At 50.9% G+C, this 18,157-nt stretch overlaps 2 protein-coding genes across 5 annotated transcripts; both read right to left on the bottom strand.

Annotated features, from left to right (window-relative positions):
* Nucleotides 1–1,218: 1,218 nt before the first annotated feature.
* Nucleotides 1,219–3,109, bottom strand: TREX1 (three prime repair exonuclease 1). The gene is made up of 2 exons (XM_059389647.1): nt 2,521–3,109; nt 1,219–2,222 (listed from the first exon to the last, which is right to left on the bottom strand). Exon 2 carries the CDS (start codon nt 2,200–2,202, stop codon nt 1,261–1,263), a length of 942 nt encoding a protein of 313 aa, XP_059245630.1. The 5' UTR covers nt 2,203–2,222; nt 2,521–3,109; the 3' UTR covers nt 1,219–1,260.
* A 44-nt stretch (nt 3,110–3,153) lies between these two features.
* Nucleotides 3,154–16,764, bottom strand: ATRIP (ATR interacting protein). Of its 4 annotated transcripts, none has more exons than XM_059389637.1 (14): nt 16,411–16,764; nt 13,974–14,104; nt 13,124–13,294; nt 11,413–11,531; nt 10,113–10,270; nt 9,186–9,287; nt 8,752–8,881; nt 7,623–8,312; nt 4,973–5,109; nt 4,713–4,804; nt 4,174–4,254; nt 3,717–3,969; nt 3,417–3,453; nt 3,154–3,334 (listed from the first exon to the last, which is right to left on the bottom strand). In XM_059389637.1, coding segments are annotated over exons 1-14 (2,349 nt in total). In that variant the 5' UTR covers nt 16,658–16,764; the 3' UTR covers nt 3,154–3,333. The 4 variants fall into 4 exon arrangements, with proteins under 4 accessions (XP_059245620.1, XP_059245619.1, XP_059245617.1 ...); XM_059389636.1 differs by having other exon boundaries at nt 3,154–3,313; XM_059389634.1 differs by lacking the exon at nt 3,417–3,453 and having other exon boundaries at nt 3,154–3,313; nt 16,411–16,763.
* Between the last annotated feature and the right edge of the window lie 1,393 nt (nt 16,765–18,157).

The following is an 18,157-nucleotide window of genomic DNA, read 5'->3' as shown; positions in this document are numbered from 1 at the left end:
GGGGCAGTCCTTGCCAGAGTTGCTGGGACCCTACTTCATTCTCTTCCTCACTTGAAATTGTGCTCTTTCGAAATCTCAAAATTCAAAGACTGGGAGTTCTTTCCCGTACCGTCCCAGGGAGACCAGGCCGGCGGGGCTTGCCATGCCAGGACAGTGAGGCTTTTTGTGGGCAACGTGCCCATGTGTTCTGGTTTTGGTGGAGTGACAAGCCATTGTTCAAGGCCATGGCCTGTCCCCAGGGTGTGGGGTACTCTTCGAGGAACCAGAGCCATCATGGCGTGGGGGTGAGGCTTGGGGCCCGGCTAAGCGGACATCCCACAGTGCCAGAGCCTGCGCCATGCCCAGCAGAGGGTGGACAGCCTCCTGAGACCGAAACACTTGAGGCAGAGGCTCGGCCACCCGAACACGGTCTGCTTGGACTGTCCCACATCCTCCCTGGGACCAGCTGGAGGGCCACGTCCACCCACGGCTCTGGCTGCCCTGGCTGGCCACCCCTACCACAGGGCGGCAGGGCAGCCTCTGTCCACCTGCACACTCAGGTGTCCTCCCTGCAGTGTTTTTGTTTTCCTTTTAGCCAAACATTTTGCCTGTTTCCTGTTTCAAAATGTATGTGATCGTGTTTTGTGAGGCTGGACCTCCTGGGTCCTGGAAGGAAATTGGCCCACAGTGGAGAGGAACCGTCAGGCCTCTGATAGGCCCTGCTTCTCCTGACACCAGCTTCACAGAATAGCCAGAGCCTGTACCCCAGTCCACAGTGTGTCCTGGCACCTAGGGCACCTGGGCCAAGGGGCCATCTGGACCAAAGGTGGAAGGGGGCCCTAGGTGGCTGCTCTGGCCCAGACATGAATACCTCGGTGTTCCCTGTCCCTCTGTTAATATCTCACCAGATCTGTCTTAGCTTTGTACCTGTTGATGTGTTTCTGAGAGTTTAGGGTCTGCACCTTTGTTTATAATAAATGCAAACATTTGGGGCTGCTGCCTTCTTTTTTCAGAGCCTGGGTGCTGGGAGTGGGCATTAGGCCATGTCCCGTCTTCATGCAACTCTTGGATTTCCATGTCTTTCCTAGACTCAGACGTCTGACCATCTTGCTAGGGAGGGTGAAGGACGGACTGTGCCATCCTCTGTGTCCCCCTCCCCAGGTCCCTGAGTGTGGGCAGAGGTACAGGTGGCTCATCTAAGGCTGCCAAGGAGGGTAGAGGTGAGCGGCTACTCAGTGCTGGAGAGGAGGGGGTCTTTATTGGTCAGACTTTCCTCTTGGCCTACTGCCCAGGTGTAGCCAAGGAAAGCCCATACAGCATGGCTAGTGCCAAGGTGAGGAAGGCCAGCAGGCCCAGTGGGGCCAGCAGTCCCTCCTTGGGTGAGGCTCCAGGGCCCTCCACTGGAGGAACGGCCTTGAGCTTCCTGCCCTTGCCCAGGTTGGCACTAGTGTCCGTGGCTCTGGCCAGGGCTTTAGTGGCCGTGGAGGCAGATGGCCTTGGGTTGGTTCCAGCAGAGGCTGTGACCACGTACATGGGCTTGACAGTGCTGAACGGCCTGGCGTGTGCATCCACCCACTGGAGCAGGGCCCGCGGCCTCCACTGACAGATGCTGAGCAGGGCAAGGACGTCACTCTCGGCCATGTGGGAGTCCGGGGGGGCTTGGCCATACAGGCGTGTGTAGACACTGCCCAGACTGTAGCTCTTCCGTGGACCATGCTCTGAGGGGCTGGCAGCACGCTCCAGGGCCTTCAGGGCAGCAATGCTATCCACACAGAGGGCACCATCCAGAACACTAGCAAGGCCTAGTACAGCCAGCTCCGCCTGGAGCAAGGGGAAGTCATAGCGGTCGCCGTTGTGTGCCACGAGGCACCAGGGCTGTGGCTGGCGCTGCAGGAAGGCTCGGAGCAGGCCGGCCAGGTCGGCGTCAAAGCACAGTCGTCCATGTGCTGCCAGTATGGCTGTGCTTAGGCCTGTGATCTTGCTAGCTTCTGGGCTGCAAGCCTTCCCTGGAGCCACACACAGAGAGAGCTTGTCCAGCACCCGGGGTGGTGGGGGCACTGTGGGAGGCCCCTGAGTAGGGGGTGAGCTCTCCAGGGCACATCTGTGGACAGCCAGCAGGCACAGCTCCGTGACCTTGGGCTGGGAGGAAGGCAGGCCAGTGGCCTCCAGGTCCAAGAAAATGAGGGTCTGCACGGGTCCTGGGGCCGGGGCCTGTGAGCCCATGCTGGGTACCTGCCAGGAGCCTGGGGAGGAGCAGGGGTGGGGAGTTGGTGTATGAGTGCCCCAGTGGGAAGAGCTGAGGCAGGTGGGGTGGGGCACCTCAGCACATCTCTGGCCTTCTCTGCAAAGACCAGCGCTGTCACACTGTCGGTGAGCTCTAGGACCTGACCTGCTTCCAGGGCAGGAAGCCAGAGAGGGTGGCTTCCGACTCAACTGTCTTGGGGGAAGGCTTGGCTCCTCCCCTAGCACCCACCAGGTCTGGCCCTGGTTGGCCATGAGGCTTTCCCACCCTGCCCCAACCCCATGGGGGTCCTCACTTACCGAGCAGCAGGCAGCAGCAGTGATTCGGGTCTGGCTGGTTCTTGCTGCCGGCAGTTAGTGGCGGGAAGTGAAACTTAGTGTGAGCCAGCCTATGGGCTGTCCTGAGTGGGGCCCGCCTTGTTTGTCAGGCGGCCAGGTCTGTCCCTCCCCAAGCACTACCCCCTTCATGACTCCACAGAGGCCTCCGACTTACAGCTGTGGGCCTGCTGGCTGGCACAATGCATCAGAGCCCTCATGCCATGAAAGCCCGCCGGCAGAAGGGTCGTGGTGCCCAGCCCTTTGGGGAAGCCTAGCAGCAGGGCTCTAGCCAGCCAGGGACCTCAGCTGCGGCCACCGTGCACCTCCCCGTGGCCCCACTTTCTCAGGTCTCCCAGGTGTAGGCCCCAGCTCCCAGCTGCCTCCTGCCTTGCCACACAATGGTTTCTTCCCGTGGCCTCAGCCCAAAGCGATGACTCAGGACAATTCCACAGGCTGGGCAGGGCCGGGCTTCTTCCTCAGGGCAGATTCGTTACCATGGGGACGGGTCTCAACTCCAGCCAGGCTTAGGAGGGATATCAGCCTTCCCTGGGTCTGGCTCCTGCTCCATCCCTCCCACTCAGCGTCAGACTCAGGAAACATCACAAGGCTGGGGAGTTCTCAAACAACCCTTCACTGCTTTTAATCTGATGAAGCGGAAGGGAAAATAGTGGTTCTGGTGCCACCGTGTGGCTCAATGTTCAGCGGCCTCAGCTGCAGTCCATCTCAGGGTCATCCACATCGGTTTCAGCGGCACAGAGGTCATCCAGGGCTGCCTCTGAGCAGAGAGAACAGGGTTCTACGGTGAAGGCCCAGAGGTGCTGGGCACAGGGGCGAGGAGGAAGACCCACCGCTCCTCCCCCACGCCCATGGGAACTAACCAGTCCCTTCCACGCCCAGGCCTTGCTCCCTCAGCTACTGCAAGCAAAGTGATACAAAGGCAATTCAGACAGGGATGTTTCTGGAAAAACCATGGCTGCCAGGCCAACTCAACAGATACAAGCAAAGGCAGCCTGCTATGCTCAGAGAGGAGCCAGAGCAGTAAGGCAAGTAGGACCCCAGCGCCAGCAAAGGCTGGAAGGAAGACTGCTGACTTAAGGCCAGAAAGTCTGACCTGTCCTTGAACTTCAGGGAAATACCGCATGCGGGCTGGACAGAGAGGGGTCCTCTTGCTGGCTTACCTTCACAGTCTGCCACGTCAGGAAGCCCTCGAATCAGCATGCTGACCCCTGGCATCACCTGGTCATACTGATGCAGGACCTCCACGCAGTGCACAGTGAAGAGCTTGTCCTTCTGGGACAGGCCATGCAGCAGCAGCACCGTGTCCCGCAGGCACCGCACCGTCCGCTTCTGCTGGTCCGTCCTCGGTGGCCCCCCGGCCCTCCGCACTGTCAGCCACTGTCTGTGCAGCATCACCGTGAGTGCTCGGACCGCCTGCAGGGAGGGCAAAGACTGAGGCCGGGTCTCAGGGCTCCGGTACCCTACTAACCTGCTTAGCTGGACAGTACCCTTCCTAGCCACGCCAGGTGAGGAGGGTTCTGAGCGGGGGCATGAGGTTTAGAAGGGGCAGGGGGCCTCTGCATAGGGTCGCCTCATCCCCCAACTGAGCTGCCAGGCCGCTGGCCCCCGTGCACTCACCTCCACGTTGCACTGGCAATTAGAGCCAGTGACTGGGGAGGAGGGGCTCTGCACACCAAGCTTAGCCAGGAGCCACACAGCCTAGAACAAGAACAGACTGTTCCATCTGTGATAGAATGAGACCCTGATCACAGTGAGGGCTTTCTAAGGCTTCTACAAGTGCTCCAGTTGCCTTAGCAACTGCCTGTCTTTACAATGGGGTCCAAGAAATGGTCCTGTGGGACCTTCCCAGGCTAGACTCAGGGACAACACCTGTGTCTCACCAGAGACCCACCTGCCTCCAGGCCCCAAAGCCAGGGTGGGCCAGTTCTCAGGCTACTCTGACAAGTTCCAGGACAGCCTGGGGTCCACCTTTATTGCTTGTGTAGTGTGGAGCCCCCCAAACTGAGGTCCCCTTGTTAGCATCTAGGTAAACTCTTGTTGCCAAAATGAATGAAAGCTCTGTTCCCCCCAGAAGGAGGAGGAACAGAGGCCCTGAGGTGGTGTGGCGGGGCAAGGGGGTGGTAAGCAGGTCACAGAAGGGGCTCTGCAGTTTTTACCTCTTGTTCTAGCTGAAGCCACTGTGTGTCCGAGGCCACTTTGTCAGGCCTTGATGTGATGTACATGTACAGCAGCAGGAGGAGACAGCCTTCTGAAAAGGACGCCCCACCTCTCACACACGGTCCCCCTTCTTACCCAGAGCCCAGGGCACAAGCTGCAGAAGCCGTCAGGAGGCCTCTGACCTGTCCCTGCTCCCACCCTCGCTGCCAGCCTGCAGTGGCAGCACCCCCCTCCCCGCCCCCTCCCTGCCCTGCTCTACCTGAGCGGGAACAGAGCTGGGGCGCCAGTTTCTCATGGTCCACCAGGAGGGAGAGGAGCTCGACAGTCAGCAGCACGCTGGGCAGGGGGCTCTCGGGGCTGAGGCACTGTGGCAGCACACGGAACACACACTGGAACCTACAGCATAGGGGCCCAGAGAGAGGGGACACTGATAACCCCATCCCACAACTCACCCTCATTCTTCACTAGAGGGAATGGGACATTTTGAGCAGGCAATGCGAGGAGGAGCTGTGGTTCAGACCTGGGTTCAAGTGCTGGCCGACTACCACCTGCTTGCTAGGACATTCGCTTCCTGTGAACCAGTGGATACTAGCCTCCACTGCCATAATGCTGTGGCTTAGAGAGGACAGGCCCTAACCGGCCACCTGTAGATGGGGGCTGCCTCCCTGTACCTGGGGTGCCTGGCTTCCACACTGCTCCTGGAGCCTTTCTACCTTAACTTGGGTGTGAAAGTTACAAGCCCACTACCCAAGGAGTGGCCAGGTTCTAGAAGTAACAAATGCAGACTTGGCTAGGGCTGGATTTTATGAGCAGACCATTTTTGAAAACGCCAGATCCTTTGTCACCACACAGGAGCAGGTGCCCCTTTGGAGCGTGCACGGGTGAGGGGCTCTGGGTATACTCTTCCCCAGGTCTCTTGGGCACAGGGAACTAGGAACTAAGTCCCGAGACAACCATCATTTGCTCAACCCACACAACCTTGTGGGGAGAGGGGCACTTTTATGTGGCCCCCTTCATGCATCATGCATCTGCAGTGTCTCACCACACACCACTGAGGGTTAAGAATATTTCTCAGTATGCCAATCAGGAAGCAAGTCCCCACTATTTGAGGTGAAATCATTTCAGAGCAGATCCTGTTCGGTGGATAAGCTCCATGTTTTCAGGCACCAGGGAGCATGGAACTTTGTGGGAAACTGGGATTTGACCTGGTTGTTACTCAATTTCATCATTAGAAGTGGTCTCTAGTCCTCATGTAAAGTCCCTGAAACTATCTGCAAGAAAAATCCATCTTTATATATGACACAGTGGTTTCCAAATTATTTTTGGATAGCATCAGCCTTTTAAAAAATTTTTTTCCAGAGCCCCCAAACATGCAAGAGAGAATAGTCTTGTTCTATTTGGAGCTGGGGATGAGACCTCTTTGCTCAAAAGCCACTGCCATCCCAGTACCCAGGAATGATCCAGTAACTGGGAATGACCTATGGCTACACCAGATATAGTAGGAAGACATGGATGGGTCCGAGGGTTAGGGTTAGGGTTAGGGCAAAAGTCCCTTTTATGAGACCGCTGTCTGCCTGGCTACTTGTGTTGCCCTGCAGTGTTGGAGCACATGTCCTTTGCTTTCATGCCAAGGTGAACAGGAAGCTGTGTGGTAGTGGGGTTCAGCCTGCAAGGATGTAGGAATTCTGACACCAAGAAGCACCAAGTTGGAAGTGGTGTCAGATCATGATCAAGGGCAAGTCAAGGCACTTGCCCAGCATGCTCTCTTCATTCATATTCATGTGCTTACAGCTAGGTGTAGGGATGCAGGGCTGTAAGGTGTCCCCTGAGATATTGAACAGAAGGCACCTATCTGACCTATAGTAAGCATCCCCTGACTAGCTGTTTTGTCATGTTCTTGTGGACAAGCTCAACAGGGATGGAATGATGGTCTCTCTACCAACAGGACTGGTAAGAAGTGGTTCCTGGCATTCATTCAATACCTATGAAACAAGCAATCAGCCCCTCTGAGCTAGCTCTGTGCCAGACACGTGGGTAACAGCTCTGAACCCACCATGCTGCCCACAGCTCTGAGGACAACTGTTAGCATGGACCAGCCTAGCCAAAATATCCTCTAATGGAAAGCAGGATCCAGAAGTGTTTTTAGGAGGCAAGTATGCTAAGCACAGAGACTAAAAGCTTAAGGTAACTGCAGCCAGTGGAGTTACTCCTAATAGGAACTGCCTTCTTGGTGGCGTGCTGAGGAGGAGATGGATTATCGCATGGGGGATGAGCTGAATGGTGTTTACAGTTCCTCCCAGTCTTAAGGCTCTGGAACCCCATGTTAGGATTATGACTACAGTGTTCACAAGCTAGGTTCACTATATAACCACTTCCCACAAACCTTAAGAGGAGCAAGTAACCTGTGACTTGTGCCAGAGTGGGGCACGGTGATGATGGGCAGATTCCCAGCAAGGTCAGCTTACGGGCTACCCCATACCCTCTGCTTCCTTAGGGAACCCCACCAAATTTAAATGTGGTATGATTCGCGGTCTTCACCTGATCCATGGCCCAGGTTCAAGGCTCTTGGTTCAGCCTTTGTCTGTCCTGGGGACTGGATGCTTTTCCATAGCGGCTAAAAGCCTTCTTTCATCACATGTGTCTTTTGCTTACCTGCTGTACAGAGGCAGAATTAAGCCAAATAAATCACTTCCTTGGTTTTCCTAAATCACTTTCTTGGTTCTCCTACCACCTGGCCCCACTTTCCATTACTTAAGAACTCTTTGATTGAAGCCTCAGAACATAAAACCAAGGCTTAGCACTGAGAAATATAGAAAAGTCAAGATTGGGCAAAGTATAAGGGCCATGGGATAGACCTCAAGAGGTCAGGTAAGACCCACAGAGAATCACGACCCCATGCTGTGTTATACCTGGGCAGGAAATCAAAGGAAGCATTTTCAGCTAATTTCACCAAAATCGTAAGACACTGGCTCAGGACACTGGCTTGAAGATGACCTGTTGCTGAAGAAGAGAAAGTCAACAGGTAAAGAAGCATCTTCAGTAGTGGATGCTGGCCTTGGTCACTGGCAAGCCCCTTTGGAGCTGAGGACACATCCCCATGATCTTGTCTGTGAACCAGGCTCTGGTTTCCTTCCATAGCAGCAGAATCCACCCCTGCATCGGACAGTAATTGGTGGACGACCGCTCCGCTGTGGCACACGAGGTGCTGAAGAACACTGAGGGATGCCACAGAGAAGCCTTCCAGGTTACAAAGGGAGTCCTCGAGGCTGGCCTCTCCCCCAGAGCTCACGCAGGAGGAACGTGTCGCTGAGTCCCCAGGCGCTCCACTTCTCTTGGCTCCTGCCAAATCTTGCAGAGCCTGGCAGTGTAAGCTGATAAAGAACTGTACCAGGGGGAGGAGATGCACAGCTCCAGAAAGCTGGCAGAGTGGGAAGGCCCTTCTGCCGCCCTCTGCTGTGTCTCCATCACAGGAGCCTTCATCCCGGGCAATGAGATTCAGTCCAGTGAGTGCCAGGTTCTGTGCTTCTCTCAGAGCCAAGAGGGGAAATGACCCATCGCGAGAACCTGTGGTCCTCAGGCTTGAAATCCCAGTCAAGGTACTAGCAGTAAATAAAGAAGAAAACACACAAGCATGAGATGAGAGACAAGGTCAAGGGCTTCAGTCAACCTGCCTGCCAAATTCTCTAGTTTCCCAAACTGTACCCCACCCCCGCCCACTCCTGCCATGGGCACACAGACCTCCCAGGCTGGCCAGGACCAGAAAGGGACTTGCTTCCTGGGAGCTCCTTCCTAAATGAGGTTTTTTTTTTTTTTTTTTTTTTTAATTTTTATTTATTTGACAGAGAAAAATCACAAGTAGGCAGAGAGGCAGGCAGAGAGAGAGAGGGGAGGAAGCAGGTTCCCTGCGGAGCAGAGAGCCCGACGTGGGGCTCGATCCCAGGACCCTGGGACCACAACCTGAGCCGAAGGCAGAGGCTTTAACCCACTGAGCCACCCAGGCGCCCCCCTAAATGAGCTTTTTAGGAGTCTGAGGCTTACCTGCCAAACCCTGGGGGCTGCAGCAGAGTACTTGTAGGAGCCTCAGAACAACTGCTCAGGAGGTGGCACAGACCTAGGGATGACCCTGGGATCAAAGGCTGCTTCAGGAGGAGGTTTATCAAAATGGAACCTGCAGAAGACACAGTAATTCTAGAAGGTTCTGACAAGGGAGGCCTTTTCTAAGGCTTCAGAAGGAAAAGTGAAGGTTCCTTGGACACTAACTGTCCTCAGCTCCACTGAGATCCCTGTGGGTGCTGAGGGCTCTGGGACACACCTGCTTTGGCCCCTTCTAGTTTACAGTCTTCTGGTGAAGTCACAGACTACCACTCCCCTGGACCCTCTGAAGGACTGCCTGGGGTGCTGGTTCTCAAAGACAATTCAAAGACAACCAGAGCTGTGCCAGCCTCCTGCACGAGGGGTTGGTGTTCTGGTACCTTGAGTGTTTGATCTCTGCATCCAGCTGTCAATAAGACTTTTCTGGGATTCTTCTTGCTTTATGGAGTCACCTCCCAGACTGTGGCTCTTATTCTCTACAACTAGATAAAATGTGAATCAAAACTTGAGCACGAAAGCAGAGGCATATCAGAAACTCTTGAACATAATGAGTCTTTAAACTTTTTTTTTTTTTAAGTAAACTTTACCCTTAATGTGGGGCTCAAACTCATAACTCTAAGATCGGGGTTGTGTGCTCTATGCACTGGACCAGCCAGGAGACCCATCATGAGTTTAAAACAGAAACTATTCCACCTCCTCAACCATGGAAACCTTGGATTAAAACAAGAGCCAGAGCAACTCAATAACCTTCACATTTTTGCCTTTCTCATGGAAAACAGGAGCTTATTCAAGGAAAGGAAAGTTCCTTTATACTGGCTATGTTTCTGGCATGTTGAGTGGGGAGGCTTTAAAATACGCCTGCAAATTCTAGAGACACTTCTTTTCAAAAGGCGCGGCCTAGTTTCCTTTCCCTTGAACACGGCTTCTAACAAACAGAATGTGGCAGAAGTGATGCTATGGGACTTCTGCGGCTAGGCCATAAAAGGGCTGGCTTCCACCTGGCTCTCTCCGGTCGGTTAGCTCTAGAGGAAGCCGTCCACCAGGTTATGAGGTCATCCAAGTAGCTCTGTAGAGAGGCCCACATGTGGAGAACTCCGCTGCCAGTCATGTGACTGAGCTACTTTGAAAGAGATCTTCCAGCCCAGACAAGCCTTCAGTGACTGCCGTCTCCACAGAGACAAACCGTTCCCACTGTGCTCTGTTAGCACTCTTGTTCCACAGACCCAGGAGAAATGCTCCTTGTTGTTTTAAGCCACAAGTCTGAATAGCTCGTTACACAGCAATGGATGAGAGACAGACTGACTTACCCTCTCTGCCCACCAGGGACTTGTATCCTGGCTCTGTCTGGAAGGGGTGGGGAAGGGACATGTTAGCACTAAAAGACTCCTTTGTAGGGAAAGATGGTTTTCCAAACTGTGGAGAACATGCTTCTGGCTTTACAGTCACAGAAGGGCTTTTCCTAGGACTGGAAAAAGTTAACTATGAAAGCAAAGTAATGATTCTGCTAAAACCATTTAAAATACCCGGTTATAAAACTTCTAACTTATTCACGTGTTAAACTTTTTGCATCTAGGTGCTTTAACCAAAGGTTTTATCTATTTTATATTTGTCATTCTTTATCAGGATAGCAGTGCAAAATTCAAGGCATTTTGTTCCAAATTGTTGAAAACCTCTTTCATCTCCATTTTCTTCTAATCACCCCAAAATACTGGCTTTAATTCTAGTACTGTTTACAATTCCACCCAAATATCTTTTTAATGTGGAACAACCTCTTATTCAATAGTCCCCAGAGGCTGAATTCAGAGATTTTCAGTAGAAAGAGCTCCTATTAAAAGGCATGTCATGTCCTGCAACTTGAAAACCAAGCCAATTCTTCGGTGCCAGGGTCTTGGTGTTAGAGAAGCAGTTTTAACCCTCTGAGTACATCAAACAACGCCAGGACCCTTCTGTCAGAGATGTGTGAAGAGGTGAGGATGGACCCCCTCTGCTCTCCTGTCTGACCTGGACTAAGCAAGGCAAGGAGAGTTCAATTTCACACCCTGCCTATTATGAGCAAAGACAGCAGAATGTTCAATACCAGAAAAAAAGATACCCTGACCCATACTGTTCAAATTTCAAGGCTGGTATCAACAGAGTGCCAGACTTCTCTGGCAGGCAGGGGGCAGGACAAGACCATTAACAAGCTGATCACATCTGCAGCAAAGGTGGGACGGTTGCACAAAGGTCCCAGGGCAGCAAATGAGAAAAAAAAGTTCCAAGTAGTTGGGACTGAAATACACTTATACCTGGGGCAAGATCAGTTATTTGAAACAAATTACATAAAAATGAAGACTGGCTCACCCCAAAAGTTCAGAGAGCATCTTTCCAGCCTTTTTAAGTCCTGAGTATAAAGTCCTACAGAGAGGAAGCCCTCCTGGAGTGTGAGGCCTTTATGCTGTGATGCACCAAACCTTTCAAGCCTGATCTAAAGCACCTTCAAGGTCTTTAGGAAAGAGGATCTGTGCTCAAATGGCAAAGTTTAAATGGCCTTCATTCAAGATTAGCCTGACCTTATTCATACTTTCTATAAACCATGCAAAACCACTCTCTCTCCAGCACCATCCTTACCTGATATGGGGAATAGAGGGAGCAGCCAATTTATTTGCTCGTTCGCTGCTTTGGAGCTTTGACCTTAATTCATTCATCTCCGCATCTTTAAACTGGAGTTCAGACTGCAATGATTGGAGCTGGAAGGCAAAAGCAACATACTCCTGGTGGCCCATCATACATGCAAAATTATCTCTGGGCTTCAAATCTCAAGCTCATAACAGAAAACAAACCATGAGAATAAGTATGAAAGTCTGATGTGACACAAATGTCCTTTCTATCAAGCTTTAGCCTTCTTCCCGAAAGTCAGCATGGTATTCTAGAAAGACGTTTTGACCCGAACTATTGCGAGGTAGTGTGTGAGGGTTCAGATACCATTTCCTCAGCCTCTCTGAACTTTAACTTATCTGTAACACAAATACCTGGCTTCATGGTTGGGGGGATTAAATAGGAAGGACGGACGTGAACTGCCCAGCCTGGCACCTGGCAAGGTGCCGTATCTTACAGTGACATGTCAACCTTTTGATGAACATAGTGGTGTACGATTCCAGGTCTTCTTGAAAGTCTGGGAGAGGATTTGGAAATGTTGCCAAAACGCCATGCAGCACGGGGAGACCTGCTCCAGCTTACAGCCAAGAGTAAGTGCTGTGACTTTCTGGGAGCACTCTCCGTGCCAAGTATAGTACCAGTCACAGCACTCCCAGCAAGTGCAGGGCTGTTTAAATCTTACAGCAGCCCTTTTAGTTATTCCCTGGAACAGATAATGGAAATGAGTCACAAAGCTTAAGTCATTACCCTGGGCTCTCCACTCATATGTGAGAAAGCCTGGATTCAAACTCTGTTTGGTCTGCTTACAACTCCCTGGCTCTTCCATCATGCATGTGGAGAGACAACCGTTGCTGTTAGTGCGGGGCACAGGTTAGTTTGCTAACTTGCTGAATGAATGGCAGAATAAGACCCAGGTCCTTGAGATTGAAGCCTTGGAAAGTGCTGAAGGAAAATGGTGTTATGTAAGGACACCTAGTGATTTCTCCCTGGAACAGCAGCTCCCTCCCCTGATAAATAATCATTTCCCTACCTCTGTGTGATTTAAACAGGAGCTATCATCTCTGTGGTTGCAGTGACTGGGTCAGGGACAGGTGCCTGACTCAGGTCAGACCAATCAATGAGAGCCTTGAGATGGTAGTGGTGGTGGGGCAAGTATTCGGTCTGCTTTGGAGCTATGAAATATGGGCCCAAGAGCTGCTGGAGAACATATCCTTTACCATAAGGATGGAGCCTGTCTATAGAGTAGACAGGAAAGACAAGTTGCAGCAAGGCTTAAGTCATTCAAGGCCTCCACACACCTGTTTTTTCCCAGACTTAATTATGGAAGTCAGTACATTTTCTTTTGGCCAAAGCTAGGTCAACTGAGTTTCTAACCTGCCAAAAAAGCTCTTACTTAAGCCTATTTCTGGAAAGTCTAAGCTATTGATTTGTTCCAGCCAAGACCAACTATCATAGCTACCACAGCAAAGGAGTTTCTTCTAAGTCCTTTTCCAAACCACATGCAGAGCCTGAAGAAAAGTATATGTAATTAACTGATAGCAGAAAGTATTTAAGACAAACAACTGTTGAAATCTTCCAGGTAGATTTAAAGACACTTTGGTCATTGCTTCTAACAGAACTCAGTGAACAGGCAAAAAACACTTGTTATTGTGGCCAGAACAAGGGAAAAAAAAAAAAAGTTCACCTTTTTGGAAAATTCCTTTTCTTTGTCACCAAGTGCTTGAGTTTTCTCTTGCTCAAGAAGGAAATGTGATCTTCTCTGTTCCTCTAGCATGGATTCTGTCTGATGCAGTGAGTCCCGCAAAATTTTTATTTCTCCATTTTTAATGAGGACTTCTTCTTCCATTGCTTTCATCTGTAAATTCCAAATCAATCTTGTGAAAAGCTTACAAGGGTAAGTTACATATATACTCGTTTCAACATATAGTTGTGGAGATGGAAAAAGCACATGTAAACCATGTTCTACAGACCAGAAGTCCCCAAATACATCCATACCAACTAGATGTTGCCATGGTCCACTAGGCCCATTCGTGGAACAGTTGACATTCAGCAAGCTAGCTTAAGGACACACTGTCATTCACACATACAGATTCTGTAGGTTCTAAAAGTATTAAACAATCTGGGTCATGCACTTCACAGTTCCAGAATTTCACACTATGTTCCTAGTTTTCCTAAGGACCTAACCTACAGATGGTCATATAAACGATGTCTGCTTTTCTGCAAAACTGCTAATGAAAACAGCAAACATATGTATAAGACATATGCTATAAATCTGTCTCAGTGCTATGACAGAAAGTTTGTATCTCTTTTTGGATTGGGTGTACACTGTTTCTTTTCTTGCCTAGTTGTTAGGAATCTCAGGATTTGGTTTCTTTCAGTCTGAATTTTCTGGCTTTCCCCAGCCTTCCTCCATTTTGTGGGGCTGAATCTTGAACCCTTGTTTTAAAGCATTTACATATCTTACTGTACAATGCTTTATAACACATGCATAAATGATTAAATTAGCTATAAGAACCACAAGTTAAGTCACTTACCTTTTCTTTAAGTTCTTTGTATTGTGCCTGAAGTACTTCTAATTCAAAATTATCTTGAACTGGAACAAATTCTCTGTTCTTCCCTACAGGAGTTTTTGACATCCCATCTAATCTGGGGACCTTATGAACATCTGTAAAAAACAGTTCCCATATACTTTTCAGAATCCAACATTTTCCCACAGCACTGTCGATCAATGCTGAAAAGAATCACTCTTGAAAGCAAATTAGAGAAAGTTCTAGTAAGCAATATAGTTATTTTCCAACCTAAGGAATCAAACTCACAAATGATCCTTATAAAATAACAGATCCTGCCACTCCCCTCAACCCCCAATTTTAAGAGTCTCATCCGAAGGCTGAAAACATGTTGTGCGGACCTCACTGATCAGCAGTTGGTGATCTATTTTTCAACAATATTTACTGAGCACCTTTATCTACACCAACACCTACACCTACTGAGCACCTGGCACAATCTAGTCTCTAAAGGTACAGCAGTTAGCTTAATGGTTCCAGTCCTTACACTCACAGAGCTTATAGAACATTCAAAAAGATTCACACAAATGCAAAATTACAACTGTGATAAGAGCTGCACAAAAGAACAAATATAGGAAAGCCTATCCGAAGGGGATTTGATCCAACAGGAATGACTGGAAGTCTTCCCAAGAAAGTGATGACTGAGCTCGGAGCTGAAGAATGAGCAGAATTTAAGCAGATGAGGAGGAATGGGGAAATGGATGAAAAGAACACCATGTACAAGAAATAGCAAGGAAGCAGGGAGAATTCAAGAAATGAAGGTCGTGTAGCTTAAACTCGGAAAGAGTGGGAAAGGGCCAGGCCATACTAGCCCTGCAGGCCATGTTAAGAACTTTGATCTTTTTTTAAAAAAAGATTTATTTATTTATTTATTTATTTATATGACAGACAGAGATCACAAGTAGGCAGAGCGGGGGGGGGGGGGGGGGGGGGGGGGGGACAGGCTCCCTGCTGAACAGAGCGCCCGATGCGGGGCTCGATCCCAGGACCCTGGGATCATGCCCTGAGCCGAAGACAGAGGCTTTAACCCACTGAGCCACTCAGGTGCCCCTCTTTTTTTTCCTTAAAGATTTTATTTATTTATTTATTTATTTGAGAGAGAGAGCGAGCACAAGTAGAGAGGAGCAGGGAGAGGGGGACAAGCATATTCCATGCTGAGCACAGAACCCAATGGGGGCTCGATCTCATGACCCTGAGCTGATATCAAGAGTCAGAGGCTTAACCAGCTGAGCCACCCAGGTACCCCAGGACTCTGATCTTTATAATAGAGGCAGTGGGAAGTCATTAAAGGGCTTCAGTAGGGATGTTCACTTTTATCTGTGTGAGCCACAGCCAGATTTGAGTTCTGCAAAGATCACTCTGGCTGTGGTGTAAAGTCTGACTTACAGGGAGTCAAGACTGGAAACAGGGAGAATTTAGCAGATTATTGTCCAGACAGAAGGAGTGATTGTAGCATAGATCAGGGAGATGGTAGAGATGATGCAAAAAGGATGGATTCCCGAGGTGGACTAAGAAGGTAAAGTTATAGGATTTGGAAAGGAATTAGATGGTCAAAGAAAGGGAACTGTTGCCTTGTGCCATCTGATGGAGAGTGGTGCTAGTCACTGTTGTACAGAATATTTAGTCATTAATGAACATTTTCTGAATGTCCACTCTGCCAAATGCCGCGCTGGCAATAGTGGAGAATGACAGGGTTTCCAGGAGGTGAATGTGTGAGATTTAAGATACCTGTGAGATATCCAAGTAGAGATGCAAGGTGCCCTCAAAACTTTTATCTTTCTGTGACTCCACAAGATTTCATACCTTTCTCTAGCTAGAAATGTAAGCTCCTGAAGGAAGGAGCTTTTTTTTTTTGTCTTTTGTTAATTGCTAAGTATGTTGCAGTTCCTAAGGTTTTCGGCACCTAGTACAACTTACTGGTTGTATAAAGGAATAAATCTCTTTCATCTCTTGCCTGGCCAGGCCCCTCTCTTATGTTCTTGCGGCCCAAGCGGAGGTGGGGGTTGGTGGGGGCGCAGTTGTAATCATTAGATCTAGAGCCTCCCAAACCCTTCACAAGAATGAGTTCCCATGTGTGGGTATGATTCTGGTGGTGGTGGACGTGTTCTAAGGATCTCTGCTTAGAACCAAGAACTTCGTGGCCCAAACTTTATAAACTAAAATGTAACCTAATTTTCCATATTTCAAATCGGCTGTCTGACATTCTTGATCCATTTCTCCCCGAAATCAAAAGGCCTTCTGAGATACAACCACTGCTTAAATGAAGCCATTCCTGTATTTTTAGGAGGGCAGTGTGGGTGCAGGACACCGGGGCAGCGGTCTCTGTGGGGTGCCGAAGCCACAGCCATCAGGGAGGTCTGGCGAGGTCTGCACCACCCTCCGGGGAAAGGCCCCGAAGCGCACTCACTGGACACGTCCCGAGCAGCGGCCGGGCACTGGCTCAGGGCCTGCGACGCGAGGGTGTCGAGTTCCTCCAGGTCGTCGGCAGTGAAATCCCCGTGCGCGCCGAACGGGTCTTCGGGGTCCGGGGCGGCGGCCGCTGGGAAGCCCCGGGCTCGCTTGGTCGGAGGGTGCCCGGTGCTGGGCGGAGGGCCAGGGCCAGGCGCCGGGAGCCCGCTCCGCCTCCTGCTGCTCGGCGCGGGGGTTCCAGCCATGCTTCCGCCGGCCACTGTCCGAGAGCACCCGAGGAAGGCCTGGTCGCCGCGAGGCAGGATCGCGGACCAACCGCCCGCGCGCCGCCGCTCTCCTCAGCCGCTAGGGCCACGCCCCCGAGCCCACGGGCCAATCGGCTCCAGCCAGCGGGCGCGGAAGAATGACCTAATCTGAACGCGTCGCCGTGCTCCGCTGAGAGCGGGCTTTTCTCGGTGGAGTCCCGCCCCCCAGTCCATCTCTGCTGGGCGTCCGTGGGTCTCCGTGGGTCTTCGGCGGGATGTGTGCTGCGCGGCCCACGTTACCAAGGGGCGGGGCCGAGCCTTACCAGCCTTACAGCGCCGGTGGCTCTGCGCCCCCTCCGCGCAGCCGCGGTGGAGTCTGCCCTGACATTCACACGTACACTTGTGAATCGTGACAGGCAGCGTTCAGGGGTTTGGTCTCTATGACTTCGCTGTTTTCCTCCCGCCGGACTCACCTCTCACATACCCAGAGGTCCTCTTGAGGAGGCGTCTGGGAGAGTGGAGTTGGACGGAGTATGAATACAACTTTTGTGAGGAGGTATCTTTGAGAAGAGTTAATGTTTTGAGTGTGTGTATTTGAGATAGGTCTGGAGAAGAAAGGTCACAGAGAAGGGGTGATCCTGAGAAGAGTGTGCCTGTTTTGGAGAGTGTGGGAACTAACTCTTCAGGCTGTTGGCATTCATTCATTTCTCTGAGAGCGCCTGAGTGGTTTTGTCTTAAGCGCAGGTCATAAATGGACGAGGAGGCTCAGGAGGTCAAGAGACCTCTTGACCCTTGCCCCTTGAAAGTGGCATCTGGGCTGCCCTCCAGTTTGAGTGGGAGTGACTGACTTAGCAAGGAGACTGGCATACAAGTCTCCTCAGACGAGAATACAACACTGACATGGAAGCCACACAAATGCCAGGTAGGTGTTCCCTGTGGCAAAGAGAGGTTAAGCCTTCAAAGAGGAGCAGGACTTGGGCACCTGACAGGGTATTATTGGGGAGCAGTAGTGTGCAGGACAGTTAGCGGGTACAGGGTGTTAGAGAGTAACAGAGGTAAGACTCTACTGTTGCACACTCAGTACCAAACTTAGGTTTTAAGTGTCCTATGAATGTTTATGGAAACAGTGAATGAAGGGGAGATGGTTGTCGGGGTGTAGATCTTGAATATCAGAGTTTAGTTTTTGAGACAACTAGTAGGTTCCCTCAGTAGGCCCAAATGTTGAACACTTTTCTTAATTATGGCAGGTCTCTGGTCTTGTGAAGAAAGGATTGTCCTTCGTTTGTCAGGAAGGATTAGGTTCCACCAGAGTAGCAGGCAGCAGCATGGTGTTGTGCTGGATCTTGGGGGTTGTTCTCAGCACAGCGTGCTGGCACTTGATCTTGGGAGTTCTTCTCAGCCCCACAGGGAATGCCAGAAGTCCAGAGTGTGCTGGCTGTGCAACTTTCCAGAAGTGGACCAAGGAGGGCCCCCCCTTATTAATATCAAGTACCTTAGTCA

Source organism: Mustela nigripes, chromosome 2 (genome assembly GCF_022355385.1).
Source record: "Mustela nigripes isolate SB6536 chromosome 2, MUSNIG.SB6536, whole genome shotgun sequence".
Taxonomy (NCBI): domain Eukaryota; kingdom Metazoa; phylum Chordata; class Mammalia; order Carnivora; family Mustelidae; genus Mustela; species Mustela nigripes.
Note: the sequence above shows the minus strand (reverse complement) of the source record. Positions and strands in the feature narration are given on the sequence as shown.

Bases quoted from the DNA above. Each gene is read 5' to 3' on its own strand.
- ATRIP (XM_059389634.1), bottom strand. From the start codon at position 16,657: ATGGCTGGAACCCCCGCGCCGAGCAGCAGGAGGCGGAGCGGGCTCCCG. The intron at 9,288-10,112 runs GTAAGTCAGTCT...CATTTTATCTAG, and splicing joins GTCCCTGGTGGGCAGAGAGG to TTGTAGAGAATAAGAGCCAC. The intron at 4,255-4,712 runs GTAAAAACTGCA...TTCTTGTTCTAG, and splicing joins GGCTTCAGCTAGAACAAGAG to GCTGTGTGGCTCCTGGCTAA.
- TREX1 (XM_059389647.1), bottom strand. From the start codon at position 2,202: ATGGGCTCACAGGCCCCGGCCCCAGGACCCGTGCAGACCCTCATTTTC.